This window comes from Desmodus rotundus, chromosome 2, assembly GCF_022682495.2.
Source record: "Desmodus rotundus isolate HL8 chromosome 2, HLdesRot8A.1, whole genome shotgun sequence".
Taxonomy (NCBI): domain Eukaryota; kingdom Metazoa; phylum Chordata; class Mammalia; order Chiroptera; family Phyllostomidae; genus Desmodus; species Desmodus rotundus.
Window position 1 is genome coordinate 91,564,847 of NC_071388.1, and position 21,487 is coordinate 91,586,333.

Genomic DNA, 21,487 nt, shown 5'->3' on the forward strand with positions numbered 1-21,487 from the left:
AAAAATTTTCATAGTCAATTATTTGTAATACAATTTAGCATTAAAATGCCTATGATTGGATTTAATTTTTTTTAATTAGGGCGCTTTTAAGTAGGTATTCTTTAAAATCTTTGTACTTGTATGACTACTTTTTGTATTTCAAAGCTCAAAAGCTTCAAAAGCTTTTGTCTTTTTTATTCAACTTTTTAACTTTTAAAAAATGTAAATCTTCAGAAAAGTTGCATGAATAGTATAATAAAATGCATATACCCATCGCCTAAATTTACCAATTTTCATTATTGTGGTAAAATATATATAACATAAGACTTCCCGTTTTAACCATTTTAAAGTACACAAGTCAGTGGTATTAAGTACGTTCACATCGCCTTGCAGCCGTCATCACCACATCCAGCTCCGGACCTCTCCCGTCCTCCCAAACTGAAACTGTGCCTGTGCAACAGTAACTACCCATTTCCCCCTCCTCAACACCTGATGATCAGCATTCTACTTTTTCTCTCTTTTAATTTGACTACTCTAGGTACCTTCTGGAAGTGGAATCATACTTATTTGACCCTTTGTGACTGGCTCATTTCACTTACTATAATGTCTTCAACGTGTATCTATGTTTTAGCATGTGTCAGAATTTCATTCCTTTATAAGGCTGAACAACATCCTATTGTATGTATATACCACATTTTGTTTATCCATTCGTATATTGATGGAGTTTTGAGTTGTTTCCACTTTTTGGTTATCATTAATAATGCTGCTGTGAACACTGATGTACAAATATCTGTTTGAGTCCCTGTTTTCAGTTCCTTTGTGTGTATACTCAGATGTGGAATTGCTGAATTATAAGGGAATTCTATGTTTAATTTTTCAAGCAACGGCCACACTGTTTTCCATAGTGGCGACATCATTTTACATTTCCACCAGCAACATAAAGTGGTTCCAGTTTCTCCACATCCTCACCAACTTGTTATTTTCATTTTCTTGTGTAATAACAAAAAAATACCCATCATCCTAATGGGTATGGAAACTCACCAGTTTTAAAACTTTATTACATCAAAGGATTCTTGAAGTGGTTGTTCTGAAATTCCTGATTTTTATTACCTCAACTCAATATATCAAACTGTCTCATGTCTGTTTTGTATGTTATTCTCATTTTTCTTAGAATTTCGTCTCCAATTTTTTATACTGTGATGAGCTTTACTCAAGTATTGGGAGGCTTGACTACTCCAGGATGTTGTTAATTAGATGGTGTCATGGCACATGATATTTAGTAGGCTTGTTGGTAACATTGGTGAAAACACAAGTGGAAGACATTTTTCTTTCATCCTTATTGATTGTTGCTTTGTTGAATGTGTGCAGTTTTAACAGCAGAGTTCAACAATATCTTTAAATTCTATTGCTGACTCACAATGGATTATTTGTATAATTTTTCTGAAACAGACTGGCATACAATCAAAGTAACCTTTGAAAAGTATTTTAGAATTTTATATCTTTCATATAAATAAATCACTTTTTTTACTCACTAGATTACCAATTTATTATCAAGGACATTAAAATATACAAATCAACAGCCAGACGAAGGAAGAAATAAATAGGGCGAGGTCCTGAACAAAAGACATAATAAAAAAAGACACCTTGCCCTGGCTGGTGTAGCTCAGTGGATTGAATGTGGGCCTGCAAACCAAAGGGTTGCTGGTTCAATTCCCAGTCAGGGCACATGGCTGGGTTGCGGGCCAGGTCCCCAGTTTGGGGCGCATGAGAGGCAGCCACACATTGATGTTTCTCTCCCTCTCTTTCTCCTTCCCTTCCAACAAAATCTTAAAAAAAAAAAGACACCTTTATTGTTTTCTTTACTTAGGAAATTCCAAGAGTTTTAGGAGCTCTGTGCCAGAAATGAAAGGAAGACCAAATATATACTTTTAATATAAATCAAAATATCATACTTTTCCTTATTTTTATGTTTCCATAGTCATTTCATTAGGATTTTGGGAAGGAAAAGTGATGTGCTCAAAATGCCATCTTGAAATGATGGTGGCAGGAAAATGGAGACAACTGTGCTTGAACAACAATAAAAAAAAAAGAGAAAAAAAGAATTAAGGGGTAGAATTACTACCACTTACCTACTCTTAAGAAACTAAAATGTAGGGAAGATGGGCAAAAACAATATAATCATTTTATAGCAAATTTTGGATGATACCTTCCATGGTGTGTGATGTTTTTTAAATTTAGTTGTAAGATTTTTCCAGATATTCAAAAGGTAGCTTCAGCTAGACCTAGCTGTGTGAAAGAAATTGAGAAAAACTGGGTAGATCATTCCTTTGACAGTAGGTAATGAGTTAGATAAAGGCTCCTATATTTTAGTATTTTGATGAGTAGCAGCCAGACATACTAATTGCCCAAGTACATTTGAGCTAACAGCATTAGATGATTTAGTCAGATCTTTGAATAGAGTTCATGATGCTTTTACCTATACTTGCTTAGTCTTTGGCTTGTAAAATGACCTTTGCTGTATAGTGCAGTGTTCTAAAGATATATCTTTTCACAGTGTGTTGAACAGATATGTCTTTACTCACTGTGTTGTTGCTAAGCAAACAGAAGAGACTTTTGACCAAGGTCTTGCCATAGAGAGATTATCCTATTGCTTGTGCTATATAGCTTATATAGTTATTTATATTCTATCACTCCCTCCTTAAAGACTTCAGCAGATAAGCCATTAACATTACATGATTTCTCTACAAGTTGGGATCAAGACCACATTGCTGCATAATCACAAATGTCTTTCAAGGTTTTGTCCTCAATGATGGGAATGCTGAAGTGTTGTTCTGTCTCAGTTTGACAAGGCTAGTGCCATTACTTCTCTTCATAGGTACTGGGGACTTTAAAAAGAAGCCTACAGATGAACCAACTTTTATCTACTAAAGGAAAGTAAAAAGTGTATTAATAGACAACAATGTAGAAGTAAATAGATCAGAGATGGGGGATATGTCACATATAAGAAGAGTGCCTAACACTTAATTTTATTTTGGAATGGTCAAAAATAAAATTTTAAAATATTCAAAAACTACCTCTTTGATTCCATTTCAAGTTATACCCTTCAGATTTCTAGAACTGACTCATTTTATGTTTGCTGTGATTAGACGTAGTATCTACCCCTTGGAAAGTGGAACCTGGAGGCGATCAACTGAGAACCATGACCTACACTATAATTCTTAATAATCCGCTCACTGGGAAGTCCACTGCTGCTACTGAGAAGCAGGTACGTCTGCCCGGGCAGAACCTCAGAACAACCATGCACATGGGAAGAGAGAAGATGCCTGTCTGAGATGCCAGTTTACAAAACAATTTCATCAAATAAATGTCAAAAAATGTGAGGAGAAACTGTTACAGGTTAAAAGAGACTCAAGAAGTGTATCAAGCATATATTCATGAGATGTAAGGAACTGTTATTTTGTGGGTGTGTAATGGTATTGGAGCTATGTTTTAAAGTATCTTTTAAAGAGACATACTGAAGAATCTATGGAGAGAGATACTTAGGTGTTTATGGAAGAAATTCTACTGGTGTCTGGGATTTCTTTTAAAAGTAGCCTAGCCAGGCAGAGGAGGGGGGCTGGGCATGGGGGAGGGAGGAGATGTGGTAATGGGGTACAGATGAAACAGGGATAGGCGGGACTTAGTGTTGGTGAAGCTAGTTGATGAGCTTACGAGAGTTCATAATACTTCATTTGTACTCTTGTGTATGTTGGAACCTTTTTAAAAAAATAAATGTTTTAAAAAGAATGCTATGGGAATTTGATTTGCAGAATCATGTCAAGGGTTTGGGTCAAATAACTAGATGGCTGCTGTGACACATGGGGAGGAGATGGTAAGATATTTAATGCTCTGCTCTGTGCCAGTGTGGCACTGACTCAGAGGGAGTTTGTGCTTGGCCAGTTTGCGTTGGAGTGTAGTGTCTCTGTTGTGCGAATAATTCCAAAATATCTCAACATCTGAACCAATTCCACTGTTGTAATTTTGTTTGTCAGTGTTAAAAAGGACTTAAACTTTTTTTCTCAAAAGATTTTCAGACAAATAAGAAAAGTCTGGCACTTTGGTATTGGAGCTTCTTTGATAACCTTAGAGCATAGGTATAAAGGGCGTGATCACAATGAGCAAGGCTTGCCCAGCAGCCACTTCAAATCCTGTTGAGGAAAAGTAGCGTTTTGTTTGTTTGCCTGCTTCCTTCATTTATTTGGTGAGGGGTGGTTTTATTAAACGTTGGTGAATTTTGGGTGGAGTCCTTAATTCAAGTGATTTTTGAATTGTTTCTAACAGGAACATTTAAAATTCTTTATAAACTAATAATATACATAAGAGGTTATATGGTTCCTTTCTCCTCCTCATATCTAAGAGAAAGAAAAATAATTATACTATGAAATGACAGAGAGGCAGCAAATACCATTTCTGCAGGTCCTTTCTTCTCATTCGTAGATAGCACGGCCAATGTGGAGGCTCTTCAGGCTTTGTACATTGGCTTCTCATGTCTTTTGTAGTATGTGAGAAGGAATTCTAATACATATGTTCTAAATTGGCAAGGAATTTGATGTATTAAACATGTACATGCAAAAATGTTTAATCTTATTTTGGCAGACACTGTATAAAGAAAGTCGGGAAGCACAGTTTTATTTGGTAGACTCGGAAGTGCTGACGCATGATGTCCCCTACCATGACTACTTCTACACCCTGAACAGATACTACATCATCCCGTCTTCAAAACAGAAGTGCCGGCTGAGGTGAGCTACTGTAGAGGAGTGTTACAGTCAGGATAGGCTAGATTATGCTCTGGTACCAGAGTAGTAATCCTAAGATGTTAGTGATAGCTTTACACAACAGAGCTTTATTGTTTCTTCAAATTACACATCCATCATTGGTCAGCAGAGGGATGGGCCTCCTCCCTCAAGGCCCAAGCCAATGAAGGCTTTGACATCCTGGAGCTACACAACCCAGATTATGTGTTGTTTCTGTTGCTACAGGAAGAGAGAGCTGTAGAATTGTGCTCACAGTCCAGTGGCTTAGAACGCGTCACTGGTCCCTCTCTAATGGCAAGGGGGCTGGGAGTTCTTCAGGGGCACATGGTGAGGAGTGAATGACTCTGCTGCAATGGGGAGTGAGAAATGTTGGTGCATTAAAGTTAGTGATGGGCCATCATCACATGCTTGGCCCAGTCTGAGCTAATGTAGTGATTTTCAACGAATTCATGACCACTGGAGATTTTTTTTAAAGGCATGTAGGAAATTTAGAATTTATTTTGAGCCTTTCCTGCTATGTAAAGAACAGTCAGGGCTAGAGAAAGGAAATAAGTAAAATCCCACGTACTTAGAAGGAAAATTTGATGAAATTATTATTAGTAGCACACAGTAATTTTTGAAAGAAGTTGTTATCAGTGAACAAATTTTCTTTTATAATCTAAATGACTTTGAATCCTTCCGGCTCTCCACTGAATACAATCTTATATTTAATGGCAATATTAATATACTTAAATCCTCTCCTTTAAATAAATATTATCCTTACCCTATTAGAATTTCTACAGATTTGAAATACAGAAAACAACCATGGGCCATTGTCAAATCTTTAATTGAGAAGAATTCCTGGAGTTCACTGGAAGACTATTTCAAACAGCTTGGTTTGTAAATTTCTTGATTTATCTATTTTTGTAAAGATACCATTTATTAACAAAATGGACTGATTATTCATTTGGATTCATAGAAGAAACTGGTAGATGATGTCAGAATGACTCCAACTGGAGTAGTTGTAACTACCCCACTTGGAATTTTAAACTTTTAACTTTCATTAGTCTAACAAACCCTTAAATAATTTTTACTATAAGCCAGACATTGTTCTATGTGCTTTATAAATATCAACTCATTACAACCCTGTGAGGTAGGTACTGTTATTTTTTTTTCCATTTTACTGAACAAGAAATACTGAAACAGAGAATGAGGGTAAATGATTTGCCCAAGACTACAGGAGGTGTCACACTTCCTGACTGCAGGAGGCCATGGAAGCTGACTGCAGTGAGGGCTCCGCAGCTGGGTCGAACAGGCGCACCTGTGCTTGCTAATCTCTGGAGAGTCCTCGGGCCCACGCTGTCCTTAGCAGCACAGCGTTTCTGGTTTTACACAGGCCCGCTAAGTAATGGTGTCCTGTACAAGTATGAATTCTGTGGAGGTGGGTGCTAGACTGGGGGAAGTAATGTAGTAGTTCTATTTGGATATTCCTTAAAATATACACAAGAAAAAATATACTTACATGAGCATAATTAATTTTAGTTAAAGAAAACCAGTGGTCAGTCAATTCTCATAATTTCTTTGTCATCCTCTAGTTTGTTGATTATTTACTTTATTTCCTTGCCTTTCTCTCTTTGGTTATTTTGTCATTAAACTCCTAATCAGGAGCAAAGAAAATGAAACTCAAAAATTAGTTTGGCCACTGGCTAATGAACTTCTAATAAAAAATCTGGTAAAGGAAAAGATTGAAACAATTGACAAAAATGAGGTTTTTTTTAGGTTGTTTGCAAATTTTCGTTATTAGGGCTTCCTTTTCTGCAAACCCTTATTGTAAATTGGAACTATTATATGCTACTCCTTCCTTTGAAATTGACCATCAAGTACCATAATCTATCTTGGAAATCTTTCTAATGATCCAGGATAAGCCTATTGTTTCTAAAACTTAAATTGTTACATTAATATTTAATATAGCACATGGCACATTCACTCTGATGATCCCATCATTTATTAATATAGTTCATTCTTCCTAGAATAATGAAGCCTTATTATGGGATCATTGTACTCTCCAAAACTTTTCATTAAGAGTAGGTTTGAATCTAGGCCATGAAACCTAAGTAACTGTTAAAGAAATTTCCCAAAGCTTAAAAAAACAAACAGAACAAAAAACAACCACTAACCCCCCTGTATCTTATAGTTGAGGTTTCTCCACTACCCAAAGATTTTTTTCTTTCCTTTTTAGAATCAGACTTGTTAATAGAAGAATCTATGTTAAATCAGTCTATTGAAGACCCTGGAAAACTTAGTGGCCTACGAAGGAGAAGGCGAACATTCAACCGAACAGCAGAAACAGTTCCTAAACTTTCTTCTCAGCGTTCTTCTGGAGATGGGGGTTTAGTTGCCAAAGCGGATATTACAGGTAGCTGTTACCTGGTAAACAGAGATGAAAGATTTTAGTTTACTTATATTAAGCAGAACATGTCTCTTTGGCAGTTGTAAAATGTCAGGCATGTGGTCAATAGAAGTATTTTAAAAATTGGACATTTTTGTATAAAAACTCAGATCTGACAGCCCTGGACCCAAATACTTTCATAGCAACAGTCATTTGGAGCTTAATAGCAGCTGCCTCATTAGACCAAGTCCCCAGGTCACCAGTCCCCATCATTGTCCTTGGATGCTGGACACTCCACTCATTAACTTCCTGCTGAGCATTTTCAGACATTTCATTTCTACCCCTGAATGTACTAAAATGATTGTATGTTTTTAATTCTTACGTACTTTCAGGGCCAGTCCAGCAAAACTGCAGACATGGAATTTGACTTTTATTATCCTCATTCTCAATTTTGAAGGCACCCTGCCTCTACTAACTGTTATTCCCTCCCTCTCAGAACTGTAAAACTGTAACACCTTTACATCCTTCTACATTAAAAAATGCTCTTCCGAGGCTCATTTCTTAGTGTGAATATGTTTAAGCTTAATGGCTCTGATTTCGGAATTTAAAAGTATGGGCAATAGAGAACAGGTGGCAATGACTTTTTTCAGGAGGGAAGTATTATACATAATCCTAGCTCAAATATTGTTTGAAGAAATGGCTACAGATCATACATGATGTATTGAATTGCATATTTAATTTTAGAGTATATTAATTTTTAATATAGGCCAAAGGGCTACATTGAAGGGCTGATGTAAGTTTTCTTTTTGTAGATTTGATTCATATTACTAAGGATATCAGAAACAAAGAAACAAAAAAAGGTGCAGGAATTCACCCTAAATCATTTTTTTCCTTACAAATAATTTCTTAAGTTTCTAGTTATTTCAAATGAAATTAAAATTTTACCAGTTGTAAAATTACACTCCTGATTCTAATGCAGCCTTTGTGTGTGTGTGTGTGTGTGTGTGTGTTATCTGTAGGAAAGAAAAAAGAAGCGGAAAACTATAATACCGCCCTTATCGTGGTGATGAGTATTTTGTAAGTATTGGTTTTGAATGCTTATTTAGCTTATTTTTACTTTTAACTGTTTACAAAAGGATTTGAATGGATTTGTATATTATTGTATAGAACTTACCACTATTTGACCAGTTCGAACTTACAGAAACAGTAATTTTACAATATATTCTTCAGTCTGATAGTTTTGATGTATGATTTCCAGAAAAATCATTAAATTTGAGGGAATACCAAGTACACATTCAATAAATGTTTTTATTTTTAAACTAATTTGATTTATTTCTTCTATCATAGGATTTTATGGGATGTTCCATAAATTTAAAAGGAGTATTTATATATGTAGGCAGTGAACCCCAGTAATGCCATTTTACTCTTTGATTAGATCAGTAGTCCTTACCCTTTCCTGTGCGTAAGACTCGCTAAAATGCAGATTTCTTGGCCCCAAGTCCAGACACTGAGTCAGTAGGTCTTGAGTAGGGATCAGGAATCGTAATTTCAAAACACTCTTCCAGGTTATCCTGATGAAAGTGATCAAAGATCCCACAAAGAGAGATGCTGGGCAATTAGTCTGAATCTCATATTCTATAGTAATCCATTTGGCCAGTTATGTTCAGACTACTATTATCTACGTGGCTATATGTGAATGTCGGGGTGGTCCATTAGATTCCATTGAATTGTCTCTACTGGGTGATACACTTGGGGATTTTTTGGAATGAAGTTCTTATATCAGCTGTTTTTTCTAATTATAGATTTCAGAACATAGAAAATGATTGTTATGCCTTTGAGTTTTATAAAAAGGTTTTTATGTTCTGGTTAAATTGATTTGCTATGGCAGTTTTGAATAGTGAATATCATCAGTGTCTTTTGCTTTACTTTGCAGAAAGTTTATACTCAAATGTTGAAATGTTCATCTATGAACCATTTCAGTGCCATAATAAGTTCATAAATTTGATTTTATTGCTACTACATAAGTTTTTGTTTTTAAAAACATTCTCTTCTGGATAAAGGGAATACTGTATATTTTTAAGGGCAAGTCAATATTTTAACAAAAAAATTAGATATGATGACACCTATATATTGCATACATGTGTAATAAGAAATATATTCATTCACTGGAAAGGCTGCTGTGAGAACCAATAAAGTTCATTTAGTATTTAACATTTTGTACATGACACCACTAGTGTATATTTGGTGTTTGATACTTTCTTTGTCCAAGTAGAACTATAAGAAATTTTTGCTGAATGGTAATTTTTAAAAATTTCTTTTGGCTTCCACTGGGAATAGCAAGTACATCATGATCTACCTAAGATTAGTCCATATTGATCTTCATTTTCTGTTTGAAGTACAGCATTATGGTTTTATAACTGCTTAAGCCAAAATCACCCAAAACAGATACTGAAAGCTTACCTGGTCGATTTCTAAGCTGGGGGTCGCACATCAACACTGGCTGTGATTCCTAACAGAGGGGAGAGATGTCAGGGACTGTCCCAACCTGCTTAGAGGACTTTATTGTCCTCTACTTGCCTTCTAACTTTTCCCTCAATGTCTGCTTAGCACTTAAAAGTAATTATTTTACATAATAGGGTTAACTGATTTAAATATTAACAATAATTGAAAGCTGGTCTGGATAATGCACGTTTTTGAAGGTTTTGCATGTATATTCTGCATTAGCAGTGCTTCAGGTCTAGGTAAGAGTGGATTAACCGGGTATGATTTGCTCTGCCTAGTTTGCTGTTGCTAGTTTTGTTGAATGTGACACTGTTTCTGAAGCTGTCAAAGATAGAATATGCTGCTCAGTCCTTTTACCGTCTCCACCTCCAAGAAGAGAAATCTTTGAAGTAAGTCTTTTTTTCCCCTCCAACCTGTTATTATTTCAGTAATTCCCTAGTTGAAGAAAACTTACCCCCTGTTTTAGAGATTTTGGTCTCTAAAAGTATTCTGTAGTCATAATTTTTTTTTGTTTCTTAATTTTTTGTTTTGTTTATAAATGTATGGAGCACTGGTAATTTCTGGAAATAAAATATTAGGAGTTATTTTCCTGAAATTTAATATGGTATTTTCCTTTCAGTTTAGCCTCTGATATGGTGTCAAGAGCAGAATACAGTCAAAAGCATAAAGATCAGGCCCATCGTTTAAAAGGAGTGCTCCGAGACTCCATTGTGATGCTTGAAGAGGTAGGCAACTCTGTGCGCTCTCGCTCCAGTCTGCATCAGTTGCTGCTCTGGCTGTGAGACATATTCCGGATACCATCATTGGAAGAAACCCCCTCCTGGTGGCACTACTCTTGCCTTGCCAGCTTCTGTATTACGCGTATTATGCACGTAGTCCCTGGTGCTTTCTTTTATAAAATAGGAGCATACCGCAGACACCGCTGTGTATCTTTTTTTTTCAATTAGTAATACATTTTGAAGATGTTTCCATATCATCATACTTACATCTACTTCTTTCTTTTTATTGATTCTTCTATATGAAATTTTATGCTTAATTTAACCCTTTTTATAGAAATGATAGATACTATATACACTGTTCATTATTTTGTTGGAGATATTTCCATATGAGGATATAAAATGCTTCCTCTTCTTTTAGCAGCTGCATAGAATTCAACTACATAAACATGCCCCAATTATTTTTACCATATCTCCACTGAAGACTGAACATTTAGGTTCCTTCAGTGTTTTGCTATAAACATTATCTTTTGAACATAGTATCATCAATATGTGCCACTTCCATGAACCAAAAGTTAGGATTCCCTTTGAAAAATGAGTAATATTTCCATTGTAAAATATATGCTTACTGTTCAAAATTGAAGAAATAGAGAATAGAAGAAAACCTATAGTTCTAGCATTCAGACATAATCACTGTTAATATTTTATTTCCTTTCATCCTTTTCTCCCATGTGTAGGTTTGTTTTTTAGAAGATTCAACTATTGAGCATTTCATAGTATATCATGTGGGGCACTGAAGGTTGTAACTTCAACTTGGCACTCTTCAAGTGCACGGTATCTACAGTTCTTTAGTAATTTTCTCCTACTCTTCGGCAAGGAGTATATCATATTCTCACTTTCCTCCTCATTATCTCCTTCCGTAGCCCCCTCACTCTCCACTGATGAGTGTGCATCAAGGAAAGAAGAGACTTTCCCTCTCCTCTATAACCAGGTCTACAGACCCTCCTATTGCTGCACCCTGTCTTCTCCACTCCAGTTGGATGCATTCCTCAGCCTATGATAGGCAAGTCCCAGCACGTGTTGGCAGGAGACTCCATGCATCTCCCTTCTAGCTTTCCCATTTGCAATCTCCCTCAGTCAGTGGATCTTTACCATTAGCACATGACCGTGCTATGTTATCTCCTACATTTAAAAACCTACACCATATCTGCATCATCTGTACTCCCTTTCAGCCAAATTCTTTCAGAGTTGCCTACTCTGGCTGTCACTAGTTTGTCCTTCATATATCATTCACTTTTTTAAGTGTTTATTTTCTCTAACATCACTCTTTCACATAGAGTTAACTTGTTCTATAAGATTTGTTGAGAAAATAGCAATCCCAGCAGTCTCTTCTCCATTTCTTTCCTAAGACAACAATCTTTCAGTTTATTCTGTTGGTGTTTACCTTCACATTTATACATAAGCATATATTGATATGTCTTGATTTTTCAGCTTTAGACATTATGTTTTGACTTCCTGTTAGGGAAGTAAAAAGAACACAGTGATTTTGTTTTCTTTCCTTTCGTCTCATCTTCCCCCATTTCCTATTTGCCCATTCTCCCAAATGAAGTCATACTTTAGGTTAGGTCAAGATTTAGTGTTTGCTTTGTTTTGACCAAGTCTGCTATTCTGAGCTGTGCCACAGAATAAACTATGACTGCTTCTTCTTTTCTGTTCTTTTTCTTATCCCTGAATTTCATTATGGTTGATTTGTTTTATCAATATTATTTATAAGTATTTCATCCTGTCTATTGTATAAATCTCTTATAATCTTCATTTGCCTCAGGCATTCTGTCAGTGGAGCCTCTACCTGGCTCCAGGCAGGTCTGTGGCCCTCTGTGTGGGTGCTCAGCTGTCATCCAACTCCTCTGTTTCCTTTGACCCATGTTTTCTCCTTGTTTGATTTACTTCCTCTTTTTAATGGAGCATATCCTTTAGTAGCCTCCTAAGAAAGAGTATGGAGGTAAATATTTTAAGATTTCACTTGTCTGAAAATTTTATTCTGTCCTTCCCTTTGATTAATAGCTAGGGTGGGGATAGAATTCTAACTTGGTAATAATGTTTCTTTAGAATGGTTAAGGCATTGCTCCATTGTCTTTTGGCTTCCAGTGTTACCATTGAGAATTTTGGAGGATGGTATCATTCTTAATCCTTTAATGTGGAAACTCATGCCCTTTCGTTCTAGGAAGTATTGTTTTATATAGTTGATTGTTTTGTACCTTCCACTATCTACAGCCCCTAAAATTCAATTAATTGGACAGGTTGTCTAATTTTCTTAACCTTTTTTTTCCCAGCTTCCCTCTCTTTGCCTTTTTGTTCTGCTTTCTCAGCAATTTCCTCATCTTAATTTTTATTTTATATACATATATATTTTTTATTAAAGTAGATATTCTAGAGATTATTGATTAAAAACCTCCAAGAGTCTACAAAGTTCTTATGTACTTTCATTTATAATTCTAATTGTAACCTTGGAATGTTATATCTTACAGAAAAAGCAAAATCTTTCTCAATTATATTATAATCCAAACTATAACCACATGTCACTTTAAGTTTTGTCATTTATAGACAAACATTGTCTTACTCTGATGCATTTGAAAATGTTACATTAAAAAAAAGATTTCTATTGTTTTTAAATTTTTGCTAATTAATTTTTAATTTCAAGGAGGTATTTTTCCTCTGAATTTTCATTTTTTATGGCATTGTGATTTTTTTAAATTATATTTTATTGATTTTGCTATTACAGTTGTCTTGACTTTTCTCCCTTTGCCCCCTCCACCCAGCACCCCTCACTCCTTTAGGCAATCCCCCCACCATTGTTCATGTCCATGGGTCACGTGTACAAGTTGTTTGGCTACTCCATTTCCTATACTGTACTTTACTTCCCATGGCTATTCTGTAACTACCTATTTGTACTTCTTAATCCCCTCACCTCTTCACCCATTCTACCTCTCCCACCTCCCATCTGGCAACCCTCTGGTAACTAACCTCTTTTCTCTTGCTGCTTTTAAGAGTCTCTCTTTATCTTTAACCTTCGGCCTTTTAATTATGATATGTCTTGGAGTGGGCCTCTTTGCATCCATCATAATTGAGACTCTGTCCTTCCTGGACTTGCATGTCTATTTCCTTCACCAAATTAGGGAAGCTTTCTTTCACTTTTTTTTCCAGATAGATTTCCAATTTCTTGCTCTTCCTCTTCTCCTTCTGGCATCCCTGTGATGTGAATGTTGGACCCCTTGAAGTTGTCCCAGAGGCTCCTTACACTATCTTCATTTTTTGGATTTTTTTCTTCTTGTTGTTCTGATTGGTGGGGTTTTTTTTTTTTTTTTTTTTTTTTGCTTCCTTATGTTCCAGATCATTGATTTGATTCTTGGCTTCATCCACTCCATTGTTGTTTCCCTGAAAATTGTTCTTTACTTCATTTAGTGTATCCTTCACTTCTGACTCTTTTTTATGCTGCTGATGCCCTCACTAAGTTCCTTGAACATCCTTATAACCAGTGATTTGAACTCTGCTTCTGATAGTTTATCTCCATTTCTTTAGCTCTTTTTCTGGAGTTTTGATCTGTTCTTCCATTTGGGCCATGTTTCTTTGTCTCCTTATTTTGGCAGCCTCCCTGTTTTTGTTTCTATGTATTAGGTAGAGCTGCTTTGACTCCATGTCTTGGTAGTGTGGCCTACTGTACTGTGTTCTGTAGGGTCCAGTGGCACAGCCTGCCCTATCACCCAAGCTGGATATTCGAGGTGCACCCTTGGTGTGGTCTGAGTACATGCTCCTCTTGTAGTTGAGCCTTGGTTTCTGTTAGCAGATCAATAAGAGGGATATACCCAGGCCAGTCAGCTGCAAGGACTAGCTGTGACCACTGATCACCAGCCTCTGCCATCTGTGGAAAATCAGCTGTGCAGGGCCAGGGTGGTGGTCTGTAGCCATCCAATGGGTGCACTGGCCCTGGGGTTTCCCCCGGGGGTGCAGGCCAAGGTCAGCCCCACCTGTGTTTTGCCTGGGGCATCCTGCATGAGCTGTAATGCAATCTGAGATGGCTGCTACTTGTGCTGGGCTTGGAGATTCCCAGGTGAAGCCAAGCTGTGACTCTAATCTGGCTGCCACTAGGGCTCACTGAATCTAGCTGTTGGCTTGTTTGATAGAATTTAGGATCCAAGACCAGCCATTCTTATGGAAGAGCAGATTGGGTGAGCCCATAAGTTGGGTGTGGGAGCTCCTCTGGGGATCTCCAAGGTAGGTCAAACAGTGTTAGCCAGACTGAGGGAGTCTCAGACATGGTACCAACTTGCTGGCTCTTTGGAGGGAGGGTTTAGAGAAGGTACAATGGCCTCTGCCCATCTTGATGCCAGACACTTCAGTTTCTCCCTATAGACCACTGGTGCCTTTCAAGCTGCTACCCCCGTGCTGGAGCTCAGAGGGAGTGAGTCTGTGTAGGTGAGTGTGTGGGGGGTTCTTTAAGAGGAACTGCTTAAAGCTCTAGCAGTTTCTTCCACTGACTCAGTCCCGTCTGATTTTTGAAGCCAGAAGTTGTGGGGACTTATCTTCCTGGTACTGGAATCCTGGGCTGGGACGCCTCACTCCTGAGATATCTCCCCTGAATTTTCATCCATGTGGGTGTGGGACCAGCCTGTTTTGCATTGGTGCTCCTCCTACCAGTATGGATGGATGTGGTTTCTTTAATTCCGTGGTTGTCAGACTTCCATTGAGCTCGATTTCTGTTGTTCCTGAGTGATGGTTGTTCTATATTTTAGTTGTAATTTTGATGTGGGCAAAGTGGTAAGCCATGTCTGCCTATGCCACCATCTTGACTGAAGTAGGTCATGATCTTTTTAAAAAGCCAAATCTTTCTGTTTCTGACTTATTACTGACAGTTAAATAATTTTTTTCTTCTTGCATACTCATTTTTCATCAAAATCCTTTCCCTTTTTCTGATTTCTATCCTTAGTGTTAGAGAATTTCTTTAGAGTCTGTAGTCCTTGGTTGTTTGCTTATGTGGCTCAGAATCTCTTAACATGGGGTCAGGCTGGTCTACCCTGAACTCTGTAGAGCTGGCTGGGCTATTGGTTGAGAAACCCTGATCTGAGTATGTTTAGGTGTTTGGGTTCTTGGATCCATCAGTTTCTGTAGAGAAGACTCTTCCAGTCTCCTATATGCATGATTTAAGGGCTGGCTGCGTTTTAGAGGCTGAGTGAAAGAGGGATGGGGATGGTCTCGACACTCAGTATCAATGTTTCCATGTAATCCCCCTGCTTTCGGTATGTTGTCCTTGATGTCTTGGTATCCCCCAAGCCACACAGCCAGAGATCCTCTGGGTTTTTTTCTTTTAAATATTTTATTGTTTATGGTATTATAGTTGTCCCTCTTTTTCCCCCTTTTCCCCCCATCCATTATGCCCCCCATTCCCACAGTCAATCCCCTCACTGTTGTCCATGTCCATGGGTAATGTGTATATATTTGACTAATCCCCTCACCTTCTTTCAACCAGTCCCCACCTCCTACTTCCCCTCTTAGAGTTATCAGTCTGTTCCATGTTTCTAAGCCACTGGTTCTATTTTGGTCATTAGTTTGTTCATTAGATTCCACTTATGAAATCATGTGGTATTTGTCTTTCATTGACTGGTTTATTTCACTTAACATAATGGTCTCCAGTTACTTCCATGCTATTGCAAAAGGTAAGAATTCATTCTTTTTTTTTACTGCTGCGTAGTATTCCATTATGTAAATGTATCACAGCTTTTTTATTTTTTATCCACTCATATACTGAAGGGAACTTAGGCTATTTCCAGATCTTGGCTATTGTAAATAATGCTGCTATGAACATACAGGTGTATATATTCTTTTGAATTGGTGTTTTGGAATTCTTAGGATATAATCCCTGAAGTGAAATTGCTGGGTCAAACAGCAGTTCCATATTTAATTTTTTGAGGAAATTCAGTACTATTTTCCATAGTGACCTCACCAGTCTGCATTCCCACCAACAGTGCACTAGGGTTCCCTTTTCTCCACATACTCACCAGCACATGTTTTTTTTTGTTGATTTATTAATGATAGCCATTTTGACAGGTGTGAGGTGATATCTTATCGTGGTTTTAATTTGCATCTCTCTGATGGCTAGCGACGGTGAGCATTTTCTCATATGTCTATGGGCCGTGTGTGTGTCCTTGGAGAAGTGTCTGTTCAGGTCCTTTGGCCATTTTCTAATTGGATTGTTTGTCTTCTTGGTGTTGATTTGTATGAGTTCTTTATATATTTTAGAGACTAAAACCTTGTCTGATGTATCATTGGCAAATATGCTCTCCCATATACTGGGTTCCCTCTTTATTTTGCTGATGGTTTCTTTTTTTTTTAAGATTTATTTTTAGATAGAGGGGAAGGGAGGGAGAAAGGGAGGGAGATAAACATCGATGTGTAAGAGATACATTGATCAGTTGCCTCTTGCATGCCCCCAATTGGGGACCCGGCCTGCAACCCAGGCATGCACCCTGACTGGGAATTGAACCCATGATCCTTTGGTTCGTAGGCCAGCATTCAATCCACTGAGCCACACCAGCCAGGGTGCCTATGGTTTCTTTAGCTGTGCAGAAGTTTTTATCATTTGATGTAGTCCCATTTATTTTTCCTTTGTTTCCCTTGCCCTAGCAGATACATTAGCAAAATATTGGTACAGGAGATAACTGAAATTTTACTGCTTATGTTTTCCTTTAGGGTTTTTATGGTATCACGATATATTTACGTCTTTTATCCATTTTTGTTTGTTCTGGTGTATGGTATAAGTTAGTGGTCTGGTTATATATTTTTTGCAATTACCAGTACAGTTCTCCCAACACCATTTACTGAAGAGACTTATCTTTACTCCACTGTATGCTCTTACCTCCTTAGTCAAATGTTAATTGACCATAAAGGTGTGGGTTTATTTCTGGGATCTCTATTTTGTTCCATCGATTTACGTGTCTGTTCTTATGCTAGTAGCAGGCTGCTTTGATTACAGTGGCCTTATAGTATAGCTTTTTTAAAAATTTAATTTATTTATTTTTAGAGAGAGGAGAAGGGAGGAAGAGAGGGAGAAACATCAATGTGTGATTGCCTCTCACACGCCCCCAACTGGGGGCATGGACTGCAACCCAGGCATGTGCTCTGACTGGGAATTGAACTGCAACCCTTTGGTGCTCAGGGCTCAGGTGACACTCAATCCACTGAGCCACACCAGCCAGGGCTGTAGTTTTAATCAGGTATTGTGATCCCTCCAATTTTGTTCTTCTTTCTCAAGATTGCTGAGGCTATTTGGGGGTTTTTTTTTGGTTCCATGTAAATTTTTGGGATATTTGTTCTGGATTTGTAAAATATGCCATTGGTATTTTAATATGGATTGCATTGAATCTATAGATTGCTTTGGGTAGTTTGGAGATTTTAGTGATATTAATTCTTCCAGTCCATGAACATGGTATGTGCTTCCACTTATTTCTATCTTCCTCAATTTCTTTCTTCAGTGTCCTATAGTTTTCTGATTATAGGTCTTTTACCTCCTTGGTTAAATTTATTCCTAAGTACCTTAGTTTTTGAGACCCTTTGTTTTATATCCTCTCCAGAAGATAAAATTTTAGACATTTGTACAGGTGCCCAAAGATTCATGTGGTCCTTCTTATTTTAGCCTCTTTCTCTTAGTTCCTGCTCCCAGAGACACCTGGCCATCAATTCCTGAGGCTTTTGAAGATTCTTCAGGGTAAATTTTGTTGGTTCTCAGCTTCCTCTACTGTTAGCTTAGTATTCAGTTTTTTCAGCTGCGAAGTCATCCCTCTGCTTTCCAGTTTCTGGAGTTGTTTTGCTGTTTGTCACTTTGTGTTACCTGAGTTTGTGTTTTAGGTCTTAAAAAAAAAAATCCTCCCGTGAGGTTTCAGTGGGGAGCAAAACTTGATGCATATATTTAATCTACTCCCTCGCTGTTCAATGCACCCACCTTGTTCTCTTCTCTACCATCTGCCTCTGATGTTTCTTGAGCTAAGATCCCCAGTGACCTCTGGCTTGTGACATTAATGTACCTTTTTCTAGTTTTCATCTTACAGTGTCAGCATTTTGACAGAGCTGACCACTCTTTTCTTGAAATGCATCTAATCTTGCTTTAAAACCATGAAAAAAAGACCAGCTTTATTCTGAAATAATTGTCATATTATAAAATTCATCCTTTTAAAGGATTACTAGTATATTCACACGTTTATGCAACCATCACCACTAATTCCAGAACATTTGCATCACCCCCAAAAGAAACCCTTAGCAGTCACTCCCATCCCTCACTCTCTCCACTCCTGGCAACCACCAATGTACTTTCTAGTTCTATAAATTTGCCTGTTTGGGATGAATCTTTTAGGACTGGCTTCTTTCACTTAGCATAACAGGAAACTACTTTTTGTTTTAAAACCAGCTCCTGTACCTGACCTCTTCCCAGTCCAGTGCTCCTCCTAGTCCAGTGCTCCAGGTGCTGTGTTAGATTCTTTCCCCGTTGCCTCTGCTTCTCCATTAGGTGATCACATCCACTCCCACAACTTGGATACCACATGACTACCAGTCCACTGCCCTTACCCTGACCTTTTCATAGTCATCTTCACCTGGTTAATAACAGGCATCCCAAACTGATCATGTCCAAAACAGAATTCTAGTTTCATCCCGAGCCAAACCCAGTTCTCCTCTAGTTGACCTAACTTTAGAAAATGATACTACCCTCCTCTGGTTGCTTAAGTCAAAAATGTAATACAGAGTGTAACTATGTATTTGTGTGTGATCATGGGTTTTATTTCTGTATTGCCTAGTATTATGTAAGCTCCATGAAGGCAGAGACAGTGTCTGCTTAGTTCGCCATTGCATACCTAGTCTTAGCACAGAGTGAATGAATGAATACAAAGAAGAATAAGACATAATTCTTGTTCTCAAGTTGCCTACAATTTTTAGGGAAATCCAATGTCCATGTGTATTGTTAAAGACTACTTAAAAAGTATACAGTAAAGTATCAAAGTAAGGAGTAATGCTTTGGGAGTTGAGAGGCTGGATAATTAGGGGAAAAACACGGAGACAGTGGGGACGGGTAAATTTTACAAGGTAGAGACAAACATGAGCATAATAGCAAGTACAGGCCTGGAACTGAAACTTCAGTGATTCAGGAGATAGTAAGACCACTGCACCTTCATAAAGCATTATGAAAACAAACCAGCCTTTCACTTTGGGTAATTTGATTATGGACCTAATGGGAGGTAGAATACATAGCAGTTCATTGTAGGAAGAAGTGCAATCCTAGAGAAATGGAACTACTCTGTAGGAAACATATGGACAGATACCCTAAGGAATCAGGTGTTTTATATTCCGTGTTTTATTTGGGCATCAGTATAAACAAAACTATGTTAAATATGAACTTTGGCATAAAAACAATCAGAAAAATTTAAACGATTTTGAAAATTATTTTGTTTGCAGTTGAAGAGCTCACTCATTATGCTTCAAAGAACCTTTGATCTTCTAAACAAAAACAAGACCAGCATGGCTGTGGAGAACTAGTGATCCTATGGACTGAGATTGGAGAGACACTAGCAAGTAAAAGAAAACATCTAGGAGAAAACCAAAGGATGAAGGATTTTAATTGTCATAGAACATTTCCATGTTTTCTCATTGGTACCTTATGAATTCTTTTTATAACATTTATTTCATAATTAGTCTCCAATGGCCTTAAGAATCCATCCCTTTGCTTGCTATACATAATTCTAAGCTGTGAATTTCTCCAGTGGAGCATGGACTATATTGTGGGTTTGAATTTCTGGGATACAAAATAAAATGAGACACTTGGCCTCATTTTTACAGTGAGGTTTGAAGTTTGATGCTTTATCTGTTAGCACTGAATCAGTATGTGTCCAACTGGCTACTTTCACAGTTGAGATACATTCAAGAGGCTAAAGACAATCAATATAAGAAGAAACCTCTAAACTCATTACGAATTTTGAAGGATCAGTTTTCAGGCATATTGTATTTCTAGGTTTGCATAGTGTAAATATTATAATGTCTTCACTTGTTTAGCATGCAAATTCAGTAGACCTTTTGACTCTGCACACTGATGATAATTATCTGAAAGGTTCTTCAGCCATGTTTTTATCTTCATGAAAGAAATAGTTGTTTCTTCTTCAGGTAACGATTAGAGATGAGATTATTTTGCCTCTTCATACATCAAATGAATTAGAGAGTCAATTTCATAAAAGGAAATATGTAGGATATCAACACTTAAAATGAAGAAACATGGTCTGAGTTTTAAAATCCAGAAAATAAGGTTAAAACCTGGGCATTTAGTGATCAAATAAATACTTGAACTAAGCTCGCCTTCAGTTTAGCAGTCTAATTTGTGAATTAGTTTTCAGTAGCCGCGTATCACTTCATTTATTTATTTGTGTGGCTTGTTTAACTCATTAAGTTGTAAGACACAAACTTTGGCTCTTTAATAAAAACTTCTGGATACATTATCGCCCAATAAAAGTGCACTGACTGAAAGTTGTAAGTCAGACACAAGCTCTGGCCCTTTCATAAAAGGGCTTTAGGCGTATGTCTCAATATAAGTGATGTCTCTGGAACAAGAGGACAGTGCAGAATAATTTGTATATATTCTTACTGTTTGAGCAACTATTGCCTTTAAATTTCTTTTACCTCCTCGGAGTCACCACAGCCACATGGGGTTGCCAAAGTCATTTTTGAGATAAGTATAGAGAATGAAAGTATTGACTCAAATTAGAGGGAAAAGGGTTCTCTGGGTGAATCCTAACTTACCAACTTTGGGGAACCAGTGTACTTACCTGGGTCGTTTTATGAAGTGTCTGGCTGTGAGCAAGAGTGACAGAATTATAACTTGAAACCTTGTTCTCTTAAGTTCACAAACATTATCAGTGAAAAGCTGAGTATTTTTTGAGTTGTTTCTTTAAAACTTGTACTTCATAACATACCTCAAAGAAAATGACCAAAGTTGCTGTATAAATTACGACTAAATATGTATGCAGTTCAGTTAATCGTATTTGAGTGTTATATAAATTGAATATGAATAAACCCAAAATCTGAGTTGTCGTTTTTCTTCC

The 21,487-nt window shown here is 37.2% G+C and overlaps 1 protein-coding gene across 5 annotated transcripts in view; it reads left to right on the forward strand.

Moving 5' to 3' along the window:
- Nucleotides 1–21,470, forward strand: part of GRAMD1C (GRAM domain containing 1C) — a 96,203-nt gene extending 74,733 nt beyond the window's left edge. For 4 of the 5 annotated variants that reach the window (XM_024578040.3, XM_053918366.1, XM_053918364.1 and 1 more), the window contains 8 exons: nt 3,126–3,244; nt 4,615–4,757; nt 5,544–5,647; nt 6,991–7,167; nt 8,160–8,217; nt 9,921–10,031; nt 10,262–10,367; nt 19,854–21,470. In XM_024578040.3, the coding sequence (XP_024433808.2) occupies nt 3,126–3,244; nt 4,615–4,757; nt 5,544–5,647; nt 6,991–7,167; nt 8,160–8,217; nt 9,921–10,031; nt 10,262–10,367; nt 19,854–19,934 (899 nt within the window). In that variant the 3' untranslated portion in view covers nt 19,935–21,470. The remainder of the gene's footprint in view (nt 1–3,125; nt 3,245–4,614; nt 4,758–5,543; nt 5,648–6,990; nt 7,168–8,159; nt 8,218–9,920; nt 10,032–10,261; nt 10,368–19,853) is intronic. The other variant, XM_053918365.1, reaches the window with a different exon arrangement.
- The last annotated feature ends 17 nt before the right edge of the window (nt 21,471–21,487 follow it).